A 16839-nucleotide genomic window follows, 5' to 3' on the forward strand; every position below is an offset into this window, starting at 1 on the left:
CCGTGCCATCCCGTGCCGTGCCATCCCGTGCCGTGCCATCCCGTGCCTTACCTGGAACGGGGACCTCCAACCCAGGACCCTCATCCCACAGCACACTCAGTACCAGCCCCCGTCCCATCTCCTGCCTCACACGATACAGTCACAGAATGGTTGGGTTGGATGGGACCTCAAAGATTATCTGTTTCCAAGCTCCTGCCGTGGCTGGGGTTGCCAACAGCTAAATTAGGAACCAGGTGAGGCTACACTGGGTCCCATCCAAGCTGAATGCCTTCAGGGATAGGGCAACCACAGCATCTCCACACCAAGGCCCCATCCTGCACTCCAGCTGGTACTGGTGCCCCCATCCCATCCTGTGCCCACACCGAGTCCTGCTGTTCCTCCCCAAAGCTGACTCCTCTCCCTGGCTTTTCCAGTTGGGGTTTCAGGTTGGAAATCCCCACTGACACCCCTGGTAGTGCACTGGGTCCCCTTGGCAGCACAGTGTGTCAGTGCCACCTCTGAGCAGCTTTTGGGGATTTTCTCCCATGGCTGTGGCAACTCTTGGTGTGCTTGAGGCTGAGGGTGCTGCAGGGGGTTGGAAGGGAACTGGAGCAGAGGACCCCCATATGGTGTTTTCCCTTCTCATCTGCAGTGCACGTGGCTCCTCCGCAGCACTGGCCCTTCTAAGTGTGCCAAGCTGCCACCTGGGAACCCCCGGCAGTGACATCCCTGCAGGCTTTGCTGCTGTCATGTGGAGAGGCAGTGTGTGAGATAGGGGCTGTGCCAGCTGCCAGCACAGCTGCGGAGTGACATGAGCTGGGTAGCAGATGGGGATGCTGTGGCACTTTAGGTGACCACGTCTGAGTGCCAGGGGGTTGCAGGAAGAGGACAGGAGGTGGCACGGTGCTCAGCCCTCCCCTCCGTGTGGCTGCGTGGGCTTCCTTTGTGCTGCCAATGTAAAGACCTTGAGAGGAGGTGAGCTGGGCTCTAATGCTTGAGCTTGCATGCTTGCTTTGTTCCTTGCAGCTTGAGCGCTCAGCGCCCATTATTGTTTGGCTCTGCTCAAATCTGGGCCGGCTGCTCGCTGCTCCCAGCCGTGAGTCTCCAAGCAGCAGGCACACGTGCGTGGAGCCCTATGGCACGTGCAAGGAATGATGTTTGAAGGGCAAGCAGCTCCTTTGGGGATTGAGCTGTGCCTCACTCCCCCTCACCGTGTCCCACGCTGCCCTGTGAGGATGCTGCTTGCTAGGTTTTGGGGCTGCCTGAGGTGCCCAGCAGCCCCGTGTCCTGCCCTGGGGCTGAGGTTTCACTCCTGCTGCTCTTTTTGCCCCCAGGTTCTGCGGGGAGTGCCTGCAGCCCTGCCTCCAGGTGCCATCCCCGCTCTGCCCGCTCTGCCGCATGCCCTTCGACCCCAAGAAAGTAGAGAAGGCTTCCAGTGTGGAGAAACAGCTCTCATCCTACAAGGCTCCCTGCAGAGGCTGCAGCAAGAAGGTAAAGCATGGCCCAGCCCAGCAGTCGGGCATGGGGTGCTTCTGGACCGGCTGTAAGGCTGTGATTCATGGTGCACCTCCACAGGCTGTGCTGGTTGCTTTCTGCCTTCCCCACATCCACAGTGGGGATTTCCCTGTAGCTGCCTGAAACAAACTGCTGTCATGGTGGCAGAGCAGTTCAGGGCTATGCATGTCAACAGTTCCTCTTTTGCAAAGGAAATTGGAGCTAGTGCTGCAGTAGTGCAGCCAGCCTGACTTTTTTCGTGTAACCTCGGTTTGCTCTGCTGTTGATTGGCCAAAGCGTGGTGAAAACTGCTTTCCTCTACCACACCGGTGGCTCTGGTGCTTTGTCTGACAGGTGAATGTGTTCCTGCAGCCTCTGGGAATGTTTCTCCTCTCCTTCTCCAGGTGACCCTAGCAAAAATGCGGTCTCACGTCTCGTCTTGTGCAAAGGTGCAGGAGCAGATGGCCAACTGCCCCAAGTTTGTCCCAGTTGTCCCCACATCCCAGCCTATCCCCAGGTACTGTCATGCATCACATAGAAAAATGCAGATTGCACAGATGCTCTCATCCATCTTCACTAGAAGCTCTAAAATCCAAACACTGGTTTTGTTTGCTCATTCTCCCGGGCCGTTCACAACCACAAACATCAGCATGCTTATCCTGGTGGCATCTGCAGCCCTGGCACTGCCCCGTGTTTCAGCCAGCGAGAAGGGACTGAGCAGATCAGGGTGGCTGAGCTCATGGCTGGGCTGGGAACAGGCTGGTTTGGCTTTACCGTGGGCAGGTGGGACACAGCAGAACAGGCAGCAGCAGAGGTGGCTGGGTGCATTTGGAAGAAGTTGATGCAGGCACTTGGCAGGGCTCTGAGCTTGTTCTCATTCTATTTAGCAATATTCCCAATCGCTCAACGTTTGTGTGCCCATATTGTGGGGCCCGGAATCTGGACCAGCAGGAACTGGTGAAGCACTGCATGGAGAATCACCGCAATGACCCCAACAAAGTGGTGAGCAAGGCTGGTTCTGGGTGGGTAATGCTGGGAATATGGCTAGATTCACAGCAGCCCCTGCTGGCTTTGTTAGAGGCTCTCTAGAGCAAGCTGCCTCTGTCTCGCTGTGCTCATGACCGAGCTGGTGCTGGATTTGCTCTCTCTCTTGCTGTTGATTTGACTGAGGTGTGGGGAACTTGCAGCTCTGGCATCATCTGAAAGGTGCTCATGTACACATTTAACTAGTCAGCAAGCTAAAAGCAGTCTGGGCTACGTGCCAGCAGCTTTGTGCGCAGAGGGATCTGCTGAGAGGGCAGAGGCACTTGGCATACCCACTGCAGTGGATACCCAACCCCAGACAGAGGGACACTGCTCACTTCTCTCTTGTGCCATGGCTGCAGCAGCTCCCTGATGCCCCCCAGGAGAGCTGGAGGCAGCTCAGTGCCCACATCTCACAGCTGTCCTGTCCCTGCCTGCTGCAGGTGTGCCCTGTCTGCTCAGCCATGCCCTGGGGGGACCCCAGCTACAAGAGTGCAAACTTCCTGCAGCACCTCCTGCACCGGCACAAGTTCTCCTACGACACCTTTGTGGTGAGTATGGCTGTGAGCCAGAACAGAATCATCTTCCCTGTGTCCCACACAGAATGTCTGGGTGACAAATCCAGCCCTTCTTGCCTGCCAGGATTTGCCTGTCCTGGTTTGCAGCACATTGAGGGGTGCAAGGGGAAAGTTTCTCCTTTGGGCTTTGTGGGATGCATGCAGCACACGTAGCCCCACTTGGGAGAGCTTCTGGGTGTTCACACTGGGCCTTGTTAGACACACACTAAGGCAAAAGTCACCCCAAGTGCAGCAGAGAGAAATGTTATCCCTCCCCATGAAGATGGTTTGTTTATTTCCATGTGCTCCATTAAACTCTTCCCCTGAGGGACTGTAATACAAAAGCCCTTTTCTTCAAGGCTTCACGTGGGGAAACACGAGGAGAGGGCGAGGAGCAGCCCAGCCTGCAGCCTGGAAGGTCTGGCTACAGCACAGGGGGACGTTCTTTGGGGGGCTGCAGACCATCTGAGTGGGGCGTAGGAGTGTGACTGTGCAGCTGTGCTCACAGGGACTAGCAGATGGTTTTATTAGCATCCTAACTTTGTTGCTTGGACCTCCCTGCAACTATTTACAGAGAAACATCCCCAGCCCAGGAAGGGGTTACTGACTGGAGTGCTGGAGAAATGTGTAGCATTGCAAGAAAGCTTTCCCTGGAGCCCATCTGGGAAACCATGGCCAGTTTCATCCCTGCCTGCTGCCAGCTCTGAAAGCAGGGGTGATGTCAGGAGTCTCAACCCAGGCAGGAGAGGGACTGCGACGCAAAGGCAGGGCGGCACAGCCTCACACCACTGCCTTGCTGACCATCCATTCTCTGTTTGTAGGACTATAACATCGACGAGGAGGCAGCGCTGCAGGCTGCTCTGGCTCTGTCACTCTCTGAGAACTGAGGGCTGCCGTGGAGCTTTGCTTCGGATCCCACCTCACACCCCTTTTTGCACACTCGACCTTCCTGCTGGGGAAGGCATGGAACTCGTTGCCCCCTGAGAATCACGGCCTCTCTTCCCTCACCTCTCTGGGCAGATCCCACCACCACGAAGAAGGGGCAGATGCCTCAGCATCACTCTGGACTGGTGAGTGAGCAGAGCCGTCCGCTGCTGGGAGGAGAGAGGACAGGGGACCGTTCCTCAGTTAGGCATTTCATATCCGTACACGGAGTGTATACCTGTATCCAGATCTATTTATTATTAGATGCTTTTTGGCACCATTGGTCTTCATGCTCTTTGTTGCAATTTGATAGGTACGTAAAACTACGTTGCGTTTTATGCAGAAATGCCCTCGTTTCAAACTGCAACCATCCACGTCCTTTTGAGGTTTTGGTTTTGTTTTTGGAAAAGGAAGAAAGCAGCACAGAGTGTTTTTGTTCCTTTTTAAACCCCACGAGGTTATTTCTGAAGACGTCGCTCTGTGTGTCCCCCTCCCTCCCCCACGCTGCAGTTGGGAGCTGCCTCCTCTCCCTGCTGCCACACAGCCCAGCCCAAAAGCAGCGGGGCTGAATCCCAGAGCAAGACTGCAGGCCTGCTGTGCCCACCTTGGAGCTGTGGACTGTCCCAGTGCAACTCCCACCTCCCTCCTTTTGTACCAGCTCTTGTAATACTGCGTTCTGTTTTTCTACATGAAGCGGCGTGACGCCTTTTCCACGTTTTATAGAGCAGGAACAGAAGCTGTTACTCTTCACACCGCAATATCCGTCACTGGGGACCAGAGTATTTTTATGGGACATTATTAAGAAAGTATATTTTTTAACAAAGCAACAAAAAGAAACCAACCAAACGAACGTGCTGTGGATTTGCAATGGGGGTGGGAGGGAAGAGCTGGACCCTGGGCCTGCGGCTGGGACTCTGCTGAGCCACGTGAGCAGCTGGGCTTCCTCCTCTCTTCTCTCCAACCTGTTCTGTCCCCTTCTGCTGTCAGCTTTTCTCTGCAGGCAGCGATGAGGCCGTGTCAGCGCAGTGCTGTGTTGGTCAGAGCACGGCCAGCCCCACAGCTCTGCTTCAAAAAGGACCTTTGGGAGGACAAGCAGCCCCTTTGTCGCGTGGCTGTGATCCCTGGGCTGTTGGCTGCGTCGCTGGGCTCCTCGGGTTCCTGCTGGGTGCAGCTTCTCTGAGCTGTGAGTGGGCTTCCTTCCTCTCTGCCCACAGTTCGCTCTCTCAGATGCTTGTAATTAAACAGCAAGCAGTGTTTGAGTGCTGGGCTGGGAGCAAAGGGTGCAGCCCACCAGGCTGGGCTTGCAAAAAGCTCTGCTGGAAATTGCCCAAGTTTGGATTTTCCTCCAGACCCATGGCGTTGCTGTAACCCTTTGGCATGGCAGGGGAGGATTTCCCTAGGAGGCTTTGTGCTCCTGCAGTGGCACTGTTAATCCTTGCAGGCAGAGCTGGCTGCGTGGCACTGCTGGCTGTAACCCGGAGGGGCAGCTTGCATTTGGGTGCGTGGTGAGGAAGCAAGAGGGTTTGGTGCTGCCAGCTGGTGCTCAGTGCAGAGCAGCTGGGTTATGTGGGGATGTCTGCCCTTGGTGGCTGTGCAGAATGCCAGCCCTAATGCAGAGCATCTTGTCCCCTGAACCAGGAGACTTCAGGATGCCTCTCTCAAGTGGGCAGTTGCTGCTCTGAGTGAAGCTCCATAGCTCCTTGTACTGGACAGGCAGAAATCAGCTGCAGGGCACGTGCTGTGCTCCCGTGCCATGCAGTGTTGGGGCAGAAGGTGCAGCTCTTTGTCCCCTTCCCTTTTGCCTTGCAGCCCTGCCCAGGCCAGCAGGTCTCTGTGCCCCACCGTCCCCTTCCTCCCTGCCCTGTGCTGTCTGCTCTGCTCAGCTGAGTGTGAGTGGAAGGGAGATCTGCCTGGCACAGCCATGGCCCTGTGCAGCATAATTCCCTTCCCATGTAATGAGTTGCCAGCAGCTGGAGGAGAAGAGCTGCATGTTGGTGCCCTGCCACCCTCTGGGCTCACACCAGCAAGGGGACTGGCCCAGGTTTACCAAGTGGAGGCAGCGAGTTGACACCTGCTTCCCAGCAGGGCTTTGGAGGTGGCTTTGGGGAGAGTGCTGCAGAGGGCAGCAGCCCCACTGTGTGCTGGAGGAGGTCCCAAAGAGTCTCTCTGAGTTGGACCTCAAGCTTTGCCCCCACAGTCCCATCCAGGGCTGGCCCAAAGCTATGCCAAAGGACAGCGTGCTGCTGAGATGTGCCACTGCTCTGCTCTGGGGCTGTACCTATGCCCGTAGGGCTGGGCTGCTGCCTGCATCCCCACACTCAGAGAAGCATCCTTTTGTGGGTTGCCTGAGTCCTGGCTCCTTCCAGCTGTGCTCTAGCAATACTGTCTTTTTACTTCAAATAGTACCAAGTGTTCTGGGGGCCGGGGTCTCCCCTGTGCTTCTGGCAGCCCCCTGGCAGGGGGTAAGGGCTGGGGCTGCTCTGCTCCCTCTGTGCAGCCAGGGTTAGTGGGAAGCAGCGGTGTCTTCCCTACCCAGCACTGTCCCCTTGCCACGTGTCCAGCCCAGGGGCTTTACCTGCTCCCACTGGAGCAGGGACATCAGAGAGGAGCCTAGTTGGGTTTCCCTGTCCCCTCCTTGTCTGGGATCCCCAGGTTCCTGCTTAGAGGGCTCTGCCTCATGCAGCCCTCCATTGGAGCTCTCGCTGCCTGCCTTGGGCGATCTGGGACAGTGCTTTTAATGCCTCTGTCTCCTTCCTCCTCCTCTTCCTCCTCTTCCTCCTCCTCTTCCTCCTTTTTGCCCCGGCATTGTTGGAGCAGGGGCAGCAGTGGCTGCTTTTGTAAAGCACTTTAAGGCAGCGCAGGCAGCTCCTGCTTCTTGCACCCCTTGGTGTGGGGTTGGGAATCTTGCTGTGCTGCCAGCCGTGCTCGTCCATGTTACCCTGACTTTTTGCATAACGAGTAGAACTTTTAACGAGACATACCGTTTTTTTGAAAAAGAAGAAAATAATAATAACAATAATAATTATAAAAATACGACGACGTATTTGTAGCAAACCATTTTTTCTCAATAAAGGCAGTTTCATCCATGGGCGGCCTCGACTGCAGTCTGTGCCCCCCAGGGTGTCCAAGCGGGGAGCAGGAGGGGACGGCACCGGGGCCAAAATCCTTCCCTGTCCCCTGAGTCATCAACTCCTGCCATTCATGGAGGGATTTGGCCATGCTGTGACATCACCAGACCCCACGGGAGCCCCGTGGCCACCTGTGCCCAGTCCTGGCAGTGTGTCCTGGCACACGCTGAGCGTGCTGTCCCAAAAGCACTGCTGGGTGTGAGCCAGGGCAGTGTGATGGGTGTTCCTGCTCCGGGTGTCCTGGCTCCGTGCCTCTATGGGGTTCCCTGGGGACGCAGTGCTGGCTCTGCTCAGCCTCTTTTTGCAGTTCAGACACCCTGAGGCTGAGTGTCCTCCCTCAGTTTCTGCACCATAGAGGGTTTTGGGGCTTCAGGCTCTTAAAGTTGGAGCTGAGCCCCACGGCTGTCAGCAGGGAGATGTCCCTTATTGATGCAGTGCATCCTCATCCCCATCCCACATCCCCTGCCCTGCTCACCGCTGTGTCCCCGTGGTTGGAGCCAAGCTGCCCTCATGCCCCCAAGCCAGGCTTTTTGGGCTGAGGGGGGTCTGTGCTACTCCTGGCTGCTTTTGGGTGGGAAGCCCTATAAAGAAGAGCAGGGATATTGGGTTGTACTGAGCTCAGCTGTAACCCAAGCACAGTGTCATGGCTCCCCTGGCTGTGCCCTGCTGGCCGTGGGGTCCCTGGGGCTGGAGCTGGCTGTCCCTCGGGTCTTAGCCCTGCTTGCTGAGGAGACTTCTGGCCTGGGTGCTCCTGCAGGATTTGTACCCCAGGGATCCCACCAATAACTGAGCATCCCCAGCATGGTGGTGGTGCCCCACGGTGTCACCCTGGTGGCTGGGAGCCCTGGGGGCATTTTGGGGGATGTCAGCAGAGTGGTGCCACACGCTCCTCCCTGTGTGCTGTTTGCAGCCCCGCTGTGCTAAATCAGGTCCCCACCTGTCCCTGCAACGGGGAAAGGATCCCACACCCCAAAATAGCCGTGTGCCTCCTCTCGCCCATGGAAAATGCTTGTAAAGCTCTGGGGGGGGGGCACTCAGAGGCTGGGGTGGCCCCCGCCGCACCTGCCAGCACCCATTGGGGGGGGGGTCACCCGAAATACTCCCTATGGGCTGCTCCCTCAGCCTTCTTGCGGGGGCTTTTGGGCCCACCCCAGCAGTGTAACCCACATACCAGGCGTGTGCCCACCTCCAGGCACAGGGACGAGGGACAAAAACACCCCACGGGAGTGAGGAGATACTGGGAGGGGGGAGTGGATCTCGGCTGCCAAAGGGGGAACAGGGGCTTGTCAGGCTGGGGAGTGGGTGCTGGGAGCACTGGGGAAACTGGGAGCGTTGGCATTGGGGGTGTATAGCGGGGTTATTGTGGGCTCTGGGTGGGCAGTGGGGTGCTGGGGGCACCGGGATAGGGGCACTGCGAGCACGGACCCCCAGCACAGCCCATCTCCGCGCATGCGCGCTGCCCACACGGCACCACGTTGGCCCCGCCCCCTTCACGCCTTCGCTCTGCTCCATCAATGGGCGGGATGGGGCGGGACCGCCCCGTGGTCCGATCTCTGCTATTGGTCTTCCGGCCCCGGCCGCTGTGCCTCCAGCCAATGGCGTGGCGGGACTCTCACGCGCGAGCGGCTGGGCGGGGCGTGGCGGCGGCGGTGTGCGGAAGCATGGCGGCGGAACGGGGCACGGCGCGGGTCACCTGCACAGCGCCCGTCAACATCGCCGTCATCAAATACTGTGAGTGCGGGCGGGGGGCGTGGGGTCGTGCCGTGCCGTGCCGGGTTTTGCTGTGCTAAGTGCCGAGCCGTGCCAGGCAGTGCCATGCTGTGCTGAGCTGTGCCATGCCCATCACAAGCAGTGCCGTGCTGTGCCAAGCCGTGCCGTGCAGTGCTGTGCTGTGTGGTGCCGTTCCAAGCAGTATGGCATGCTGTGCCAGGCTGTGCTGATGAGAAGCAAGCAGTGCCACGCCATGCCAAGTGGTGCCATGCCATGCCATGCAGCGCCGTGCTGTGCACAGTGGCACTGTGCCGTGCCAAGCATTGCTGTACCTCTCCACATCTCTCGCAGGGGGTAAGCGTGACACCGACCTCATCCTGCCCATCAACTCCTCACTCAGCGTGACGCTGCACCAGGACCAGGTTAGTGCAGGGCTGCGTGCCCACCTCCAGCCCTGGGGGATCCGATATCCCCCTCCCCATCCCCGGGGCTGCATGTCCCCGAGCTCAGTGCCATCCCATACAGCTGAGGACCACCACCACAGCCGCTGCGTGCCGTGACTTCACCGAGGACCGCCTGTGGCTGAATGGGGAGGAGGTGGACGCGGGGCAGCCCCGGCTGCAGGCCTGCCTGCGGGAAGGTGAGCTGTGCCGGGGTGGGTGGGGGCACAGAGCCACATGTCCTGTGCTTCCCTATAACCCCATCCCGGCACAGTGAGGCGCTTGGCCCGCAAGAGACGCGGTGACGATGCTGCAGCCCCACTCAGCCTCTCCTACAAAGTGCACGTCGCCTCCGAGAACAACTTCCCCACTGCTGCCGGGTTGGCATCCTCAGCTGCTGGTTATGCCTGCCTGGGTGGGTATGGGGGACAGCGGGGGGTGGAGGGTGGGGTGATGGGGACAGCGTGAGCACAGCAGTGTTATCCCTGCAGTGTCAGCGCTGGCACGGCTGTACGGTGTGGAGGGTGAGCTGTCGGAGGTGGCACGGCGTGGGTCGGGCAGTGCGTGCCGCAGTATGCTGGGGGGCTTCGTGCAGTGGCACCGCGGGGAGCGGCTGGACGGCAGGGACAGCGTGGCACAGCAGCTGGCACCTGAGACACACTGGCCGGAGCTGAGCGTCCTCGTGCTGGTGGTGAGGGATGGGAATTGCTGTTGGGGCTGGGAGCTGGCCCTTGTAGGATGCCCACGTCCTGTGGTCTCGTGCAGGTCAGCGGGGAGAAGAAGGCGGTGGGCAGCACAGCGGGGATGCAGACCAGCGTGGACACCAGCCCCCTGCTGAAGGTGGGTTGGATGTTTGATGATGACCAGCACAGGCTGCCCGGGGAGGTGGGGCAGTCCCATCCCTGGGGGTGTCCCAGAACTGTACAGACGTGGCACATGGGGACACGGTCAGTGGGCATAGATCTTAGAAGTCTCCTCCAATGGTTGAGTGCAATGGGGCTGTGGTATTCTGAGGGGAGAGGATGGGGGAGAGCTGTGGGGAAGCAAATCCCATGGCATCTGTGAGATGACCCCCCCTGGTGCTCTCCCCATAGTACCGTGCTGAGGTGGTGGTGCCGGAGCGCATGACCCGCATGGCGCGCTGCATCCAGGATCGGGACTTTGAGGCCTTTGGACAGCTGACCATGCAGGACAGCAATCAATTCCACGCCACCTGCCTTGACACCTTCCCTCCCATCTTCTACCTCAACGACATCTCGCAGCGCATCATCGCCCTGGCACACCGCTTCAACACCCACCATGGGCGCACCAAGGTAGGGCAGCCCCCCCGCGGCCCCGTCCCGCTGGCACTGTGCACCTCTCACTGTGTCCCCGTCCCCAGGTGGCCTACACCTTCGATGCTGGCCCCAACGCAGTCATCTTCATGCTGGAGGACACCGTGGATGAGTTCGTGGAGGTGGTGAGGCGCAGCTTCCCACCCAGCTCCAATGGGGACCAGTAAGGGTGTTGTCATTTGGGACCGGTGGGATGGGAATGGGGTTGGGGTTGGGAAAAGGTGGGGTGGGAATGGGTATGGAGATGGGTGTAGGCTCTGGGGGGATGGCGACAGGGAGGGAGATGGGGACTGTAGGGATGGGGATGGAGATGTGGATAGGGACTGGTGGGATGGGAATGGGGATGGAACCATGGGACGGGGACATGGGATGGAGTTGGGGACAGCTAAGTGCCATCCCTGCTGCAGGTTCCTTCGAGGCCAGCCCGTTGGCACGGCGGTGCTGCCAGAGGAGCTGGTGTCAGCCGTGGTGGTGGATCCAGTGCCAGGGGCCATTCGCTACATCCTGCACACCAAGGTATGGGGGGGGACAGGGCTCCGACCCTACTGCTCCCTGCAGTCCCCTAACACGTCTCCTGTCCCCACAGCCTGGCCCTGGCCCACAGCTCCTGGATGACCCCAGCCAGCACCTGCTGGGCCCTGATGGGCTGCCGTGCCGCTCTGCCTGAGAATGGGGGACTCTGTGATGGGAACACTATGATGGGGACACCACCGGGGACAGCAGGGATGCCCAGCAGGGGCTGCCCTTGAGGGGCACACAGGCAGGGAGCCACCGTCCCAGTGCCTGCTTTGGGGCTGTGAGGTGCTGTGCTCAGCTGTACCCATCCTGGCCCAGACGTGTCCCCTCCCATTGCCTGGTTTTTACTCTTTTGTAACCAAATAACAGAGGTTTTCCAGCCGCAGCTCTGCTCTGAGGTTTGTGGGTTCTGTGTGCCGTGAGGGTGCCGGGGGGCTGTCCTGCCTCCCCCTGCTGTCCACTGTGCTGCTGTCCCCTGCAGCCAGCCTCCTGCCGGAGCTCAGCACGCCCTGTGTCCCACCGGGGGTCCACCCGGGTCGCTCTGTGTTCCCCATCAGGGCTGTTCCTGTCCCATGTCATCCTGTGTCCCCGCACCGCCCCGCGTCCCGCCGTGGCCCGGCGCTGCGCTGCGGAGGCGTGGCCTGCGCGAAAGGGGGCGTGGTTTGTGTTCGGTGGGCGTGACCTGTGGTTAACGGGCGTGGTTTGTAATTAGTGGGCGTGGCCGGAGCGTATTTATGGGCGTGGTTTACGAGAAGGGGGCGTGGCCAAAGGAGGGGAAGGGGTTCGGCTGCGCCGCTGCACCGCTGCCTTCCGGGTCGGGTTGAGCCGAGTGGAGCCGGGCCATGGGGCAGATCGAGTGGGCTATGTGGGCCAACGAACAGGCGTTGGCGGCCGGGCTGAGTGAGTGCGGGGTTAAAGGGCTGGGTGATGAGGGGGAGGGGGGTTGAAAGGCTGAATATGGGATGGGGATGCAGGGATGGGGTGAGGATATGGGGAGGGGGTTTAGGGGTTGGGAGGCGGGGTTGAGGATGCGGGGCTGTGGAGATGGGATATGGAGAGGGGTTCGAGCCCTCGCCCCACGCAGCGACCCCTGGCTGCGTCCCCCCCGAGCCGCTCCCCTCGCCCCCCCCGCCCGCCCGGGCTGGCCCCCCCCCCCCCCCCGGGGATGGAGGAAGTGAGCGGCAACGAGGACGCGGAAGAGCTGACGAGTCTATCGTCCCCATCGTGTCACCATGGGTCTCCCACGCTGTCCCCCCGCCATGCCACTACCGGGAGTTAAAACCCCCCCGCTCCCTGCTCGGGCTCCTGAGGGTCCCACCGCCGAGCGTCCCCCGATGTCCCCACTCGTTGGAGGTGCCGGGGGTGGCAGCCATGTCCCCGCTGTCCCGCAGTCATGCTGACCGGAGGAGTCGTGGCGGTGGCTGGGCAGTTCAAGGGCTGGTACTTCGCTGCGTACGCCATGTATCCTTATGGGACTCGGGGTGGGAGGGGGCACCTGACTCTGTGCAGGCGGGGAGGGGGGGAGGGTCCTACATCTCCTTCCCACTGTTTGGCCCCACATCGCTCCATTCCTGCCCCTTTCCCTACAGAATTCACCCCCACCCTTGACCACATTTCTGCCCCACTCCCTATGGATCTCACCCCCTACCCTTAGCTCCCAACACCCTTTTCCTTGACTCCCCCCCCCCCCCCCCCAACTCAGTGCTGCAGGTGCCTTCGTCTGCCTGCTGGAGTACCCACGCAGCAAGAGGCAGAAGGGCTCCACCATGGAGCGCTGGTGAGTGATGGGGTGGCACTGGGGTTCCTACGTGTTGGCGGGGGGTCCTTTAGGGCTGGGTGCCCCCCCTGACTCTGCATATTACCCCACAGTGGCCAGAGGTACATGACGGCAGTGCTGAAGGTGTTTGGACCCCTCACCCGGAGTTACTACATCCGTGCCATCCTGCATGCAGCGTGAGTGGGGTTGGGGATGGGGGGCACACCCTGAACCACCCCCTTCACCTTCCCTTGTGCTCTCAGGCTGGCCGTCCCTGCTGGCTTCCTGCTTTCCACCATCCTGGGCACTGTCTGTCTGGGCATTGCCAGTGGCATCTACCTGCTGGTGAGCTGCTCTGGGGGAGCAGGGGGTGGTGATGGGGTTGAAGGAGAGGGTTTCCCCATTGACTGCCCCTTTCCCCCCCTATCCCCCCCCGGCCCTGCAGGCAGCTGTGCGTGGGGAGGAGTGGCGACCCATTGAGCAGAAGCCCCGGGAGCGGCCCCATATGGGGGACACCATCAAGCAGCCCCCCAGCAACCCCCCACCGCGACCCCCTGCTGATGCACGCAGGAAGCAGATGGTCGAAGTGGGGGGGCAGGTGAACCCCATCCCTGTAGAGGTTGAGTAACACAGAGCAGGGGGTCCCTGCTGCTGCACTCACTACCCAGCTGCACCCATCACCCCCCCACTGGTCCCCAAACCCCTGGGGTGGGGGGGGGGTCTTCCTCCCCAGCTCCTGGGTGATTTTGGAATCCCTGGGGGCTGTTGAGATGCCCGCCCCATATCCCAGGGGACTCTGCCAGCCACACAGCCCCACTGTGCTGCTGGGGTTCACGCAGCTCTGCTCGCTGCACCACCTCTTCACATTTTGTATGTTGTCATTTTTTTTTTTTCTTCTTTTCTTTTTTCTCTGGTTGCTTTTTACAATAAAAGGACTGAAAGGCCCCAGATCCAGCCTGACCCCACCGCATTCATTGCCCCCTGTGCCCTGGATGCGAGGTGGGAGCTCGATGCCCAAATCTTTAGTGATCCCACCGATGGGACAAACCTGGAGTGGGGAAAGGCTTTAGGACACGTGGTCCCCAGAGGTGACACCCAGCCCCTTACCCCCTCTCTCCCCCCCCCAGCACCCATGGGTGCTCTGAAGATACGTGGGACAACCCCTGTAGGTGGCGCTGAGCCCATGGGATGTGAGTGCCCAGGGCAGAGCTGTGGGAAAGGAGTGGGTGGTGATGGGGTGCTTGTGTGGGGTTGTCCTCCTCCCCATTGCCTCCCCCTTCTCCTGGGTGTGCTTTGGGGATGGCAGATGCCCCCCAGCATCCATTGGGGGTTACCCAAAGCGCCTTCATCCCTGCATCTTTGGCACCTCCCCTCCAGCATCCACGGGGCACAATGGGGGGGACCCGTGCACCTCTGCCCCTTGCCCTCCCAGTTATCCCAGCGTGGCACATTGGGAGTCAGGCTTTTATTTTCAGGCTGCACGCTGCCGGCGTTAAATAGCACACGGAGGTCTCAATAAATAGCACTGAGGGGGAATAAATAACTGGGAAGCACCCGGGGAGGGCTGCAGGTACAGGCTGAGGCTGAGCCCAGGGCTGCTGCCTTATGGGGAGGCTTAGGGGAGGGTGAGCAATAAATACGGGGTTACAAAAATAAATCCCCCAGCGGGCATCATAAATAACTCATAAATAAATGGTGATGGGGTCGAGGAGGAGGATGGGGTGGGAGGAACGAGTGCTCTAAAACAAGCACGAGGAGGGTGACACGGTCACGGGGTCGGGGGTGCTCCGAGGGAGCGGGCTCAGCGCCCGGTGCGGGGCAGGACGCAGGTGCAGCCCACAGGCACACGGATGTAATCCACCTCGAAGGTGATGAGGCCGGGGCTGGAGGGGCGCGGGCAGGGCTTGCGGCGCAGCACCATCATGGTCTGGTGGATGAGCACCGAGTTGAGCGCCGTCGTCTCCCTCCCTGTCTTCACATCCACGCAGCCGGTGCACAGGCACTCGGCGAAGGCCAGCTTGCGGGGGTAGCGGTCCTCGTCCTCGTCGATGCTGCAAGAAGGGCAAGATGGTGAGCAGCTGCCCCTCTGTGTCCATCCCTCTCCATCCTTCTCCATCCCACTGTGTCTAATTCTCTCCATCCCTATCCATCCTGCTCCATCCTGCTGCATACCACCCGCTCTGCCTCTCTGCATCCATCCCACTCCATACCGCTGTGCCCATTGCTATCCAACCCATTATTTCCATCCCATTCCACCCCAGTGCTCGTTCCTGTCCATCCTGCTGCATCCTACTGTGTTCATCCTTATTCATCTCTCTCCATCTCTGTGTTCATCCCGCTGTGTCCATTCTGCTCCATTCCACTTTGTCTGTCCCCCTGTGCCCATCCCTCTCCATCCCATTGCATCCATCTCTCTCCGTCCTGCTGTGTCCCTCCCTCTCAATCCCATTGCATCCAGCCCTCTCCATCCCAATGTGTTCATCCCCCTCCATTCCACGGTGCTCATCCTTCTTCATCCCACTGCATCCATCCCACTGTGCCCATCCCTATCCATTCTGCTGTATCCCACTCTGCCCATCCCTCTCCATCCCACGGTGCCCATCCTTCTTCATCCCACTGTACCCCTCCCACTGTGCCCATCCCTCTCCATCCCTCTCCATCCCTCTCCATCCCTCTCCATCCCCCACACTCACCGGTACCGCCACGGTGAGATGGATCTCTCGTGGGGCTCACTGTGCAGCCCTGCACGGAGCTGCAGCGTGGGGCAGGAATGCTCTCTGCGTCTCCGTCGCCGTTGGGCGGCCTCGATCTGGGGCACCAACTGCACCGGCACGTGCTGCTCCCAGCGCAGGCTGCGGCCCAGGAGGTGTGCAGGGGCCTCTCCATCCCGCAGCTCTGCTGTGCCATAGCAGCGCACGTGGGGGTGGTGATGCGTGGGGACGGCAGGACGGCGCAGGCAGCAGCACAGCACCACGGCGCTCAGCAGCGCCAGCGCTCCCAGCCAGCCCTGCGTGGGGGGCAGGGGATCAGCTCTGTGTGTGTTACGGCATCGATGCACAGCTAGCATGTGTGCACACGCATGTAACGCACACAACGTAGCTCTGACACGGCTGTGCACGGCATGTGGCAAGCACATCTGTGTGCACGTGGATGCAGGAAGGTGTAACAGATGCACATCACACATGCAGTTATATTTGCACACATGTAACGTGCACATCATACACGCTTACAGCACGTATGCAGGTTTACACCCAAACTGCACATGCACAACACATGCAGAATGCTTTGGTGCACGTGTATAACATACGTGTAGATGTAATGGATATGAAACACACACAGGCAGAACATATGCACTGTATACAAATGTATGTAACAAGTATGCACATACACACACACACATGTCCATATGCACACATGTAACACTTATACACACATGCACACAGATAAGCACATGTACACACAGAAATGCACATATACACACACACAGGCCGCATGCACACACGTAACACTTGTGCACATGACACATACGTGCCCCATTTAACACACACACATAGCACATCTATAAGCACACCCCTCTATGCACACACACATGTACACACATTTAACACATCCATACACACACACACAGGTAGAACACATCTATGCACACCCCCCACACATTCATACACACGCATGTAGCACAGCTATGCACACAACCTCTATGTACACACATCCATAGCACACACATCTATACACACACATATTTAACACCCTTACACAAACACACACGTATATTTAACACTTTCACACACAAACACACATCTGTGCACATACAGAGGCAGATAGAACACGTCTATACACACACACCACACACCCATACAGTGCATCCATGCATGCACATCTCCATATACACAAACATAACACCCCTGTACACACGCCCCTATGCACACATGTTACACACCCATCCACAAACACACATCTGTGCCCACACACACCCCC

The 16839-nt window shown here is 59.3% G+C and overlaps 4 protein-coding genes across 9 annotated transcripts in view; 3 read left to right on the forward strand and 1 right to left on the reverse strand.

The window, feature by feature from the left end:
* Nucleotides 1-7063, forward strand: part of RNF166 (ring finger protein 166) — a 7501-nt gene extending 438 nt beyond the window's left edge. The window contains exons 1-6 of one of the 4 annotated variants that reach the window (XM_042885980.1): nucleotides 7-233; nucleotides 1314-1470; nucleotides 1878-1990; nucleotides 2361-2475; nucleotides 2940-3047; nucleotides 3875-7063. In XM_042885980.1, the coding sequence (XP_042741914.1) occupies nucleotides 160-233; nucleotides 1314-1470; nucleotides 1878-1990; nucleotides 2361-2475; nucleotides 2940-3047; nucleotides 3875-3940 (633 nt within the window). In that variant the 5' untranslated portion in view covers nucleotides 7-159 and the 3' untranslated portion in view covers nucleotides 3941-7063. Of the gene's footprint in view, nucleotides 1-6; nucleotides 955-1313; nucleotides 1471-1827; nucleotides 1991-2360; nucleotides 2476-2939; nucleotides 3048-3874 lie in introns of those variants that run through there. The other 3 variants (XM_042885981.1, XM_042885978.1, XM_042885982.1) reach the window with 3 other exon arrangements.
* Nucleotides 7064-8725: 1662 nt separating this feature from the next.
* On the forward strand, nucleotides 8726-11633 carry MVD (mevalonate diphosphate decarboxylase). Of its 2 annotated transcripts, none has more exons than XM_042885910.1 (10): nucleotides 8726-8836; nucleotides 9167-9237; nucleotides 9341-9455; nucleotides 9530-9670; nucleotides 9747-9946; nucleotides 10021-10095; nucleotides 10350-10568; nucleotides 10637-10752; nucleotides 10997-11105; nucleotides 11176-11630. In XM_042885910.1, the coding sequence occupies exons 1-10, from the start codon at nucleotides 8767-8769 to the stop codon at nucleotides 11254-11256; spliced, it is 1197 nt and encodes a 398-aa protein (XP_042741844.1). In that variant the 5' UTR covers nucleotides 8726-8766; the 3' UTR covers nucleotides 11257-11630. The 2 variants fall into 2 exon arrangements, with proteins under 2 accessions (XP_042741844.1, XP_042741845.1); XM_042885911.1 differs by having other exon boundaries at nucleotides 8746-8836; nucleotides 9326-9455; nucleotides 11176-11633.
* A 219-nt stretch (nucleotides 11634-11852) lies between these two features.
* On the forward strand, nucleotides 11853-13829 carry LOC122187986 (cytochrome b-245 light chain). 2 transcript variants are annotated; one of them, XM_042885915.1, is made up of 6 exons: nucleotides 11853-12005; nucleotides 12497-12557; nucleotides 12808-12882; nucleotides 12975-13058; nucleotides 13125-13206; nucleotides 13307-13829. In XM_042885915.1, exons 1-6 carry the CDS (start codon nucleotides 11948-11950, stop codon nucleotides 13487-13489), a joined length of 543 nt encoding a protein of 180 aa, XP_042741849.1. In that variant the 5' UTR covers nucleotides 11853-11947; the 3' UTR covers nucleotides 13490-13829. The 2 variants fall into 2 exon arrangements, with proteins under 2 accessions (XP_042741849.1, XP_042741847.1); XM_042885913.1 differs by having other exon boundaries at nucleotides 11855-12005; nucleotides 12497-12566; nucleotides 13307-13828.
* A 540-nt stretch (nucleotides 13830-14369) lies between these two features.
* Nucleotides 14370-15928, reverse strand: IL17C (interleukin 17C). Its single transcript, XM_042885862.1, has 2 exons — nucleotides 15555-15928; nucleotides 14370-14912 (listed from the first exon to the last, which is right to left on the reverse strand). The coding sequence occupies exons 1-2, from the start codon at nucleotides 15926-15928 to the stop codon at nucleotides 14663-14665; spliced, it is 624 nt and encodes a 207-aa protein (XP_042741796.1). The 3' UTR covers nucleotides 14370-14662.
* Between the last annotated feature and the right edge of the window lie 911 nt (nucleotides 15929-16839).

This window comes from Lagopus leucura, unplaced genomic scaffold, assembly GCF_019238085.1.
Source record: "Lagopus leucura isolate 7727_CA_CO unplaced genomic scaffold, USGS_WTPT01 Super-Scaffold_100053, whole genome shotgun sequence".
Taxonomy (NCBI): domain Eukaryota; kingdom Metazoa; phylum Chordata; class Aves; order Galliformes; family Phasianidae; genus Lagopus; species Lagopus leucura.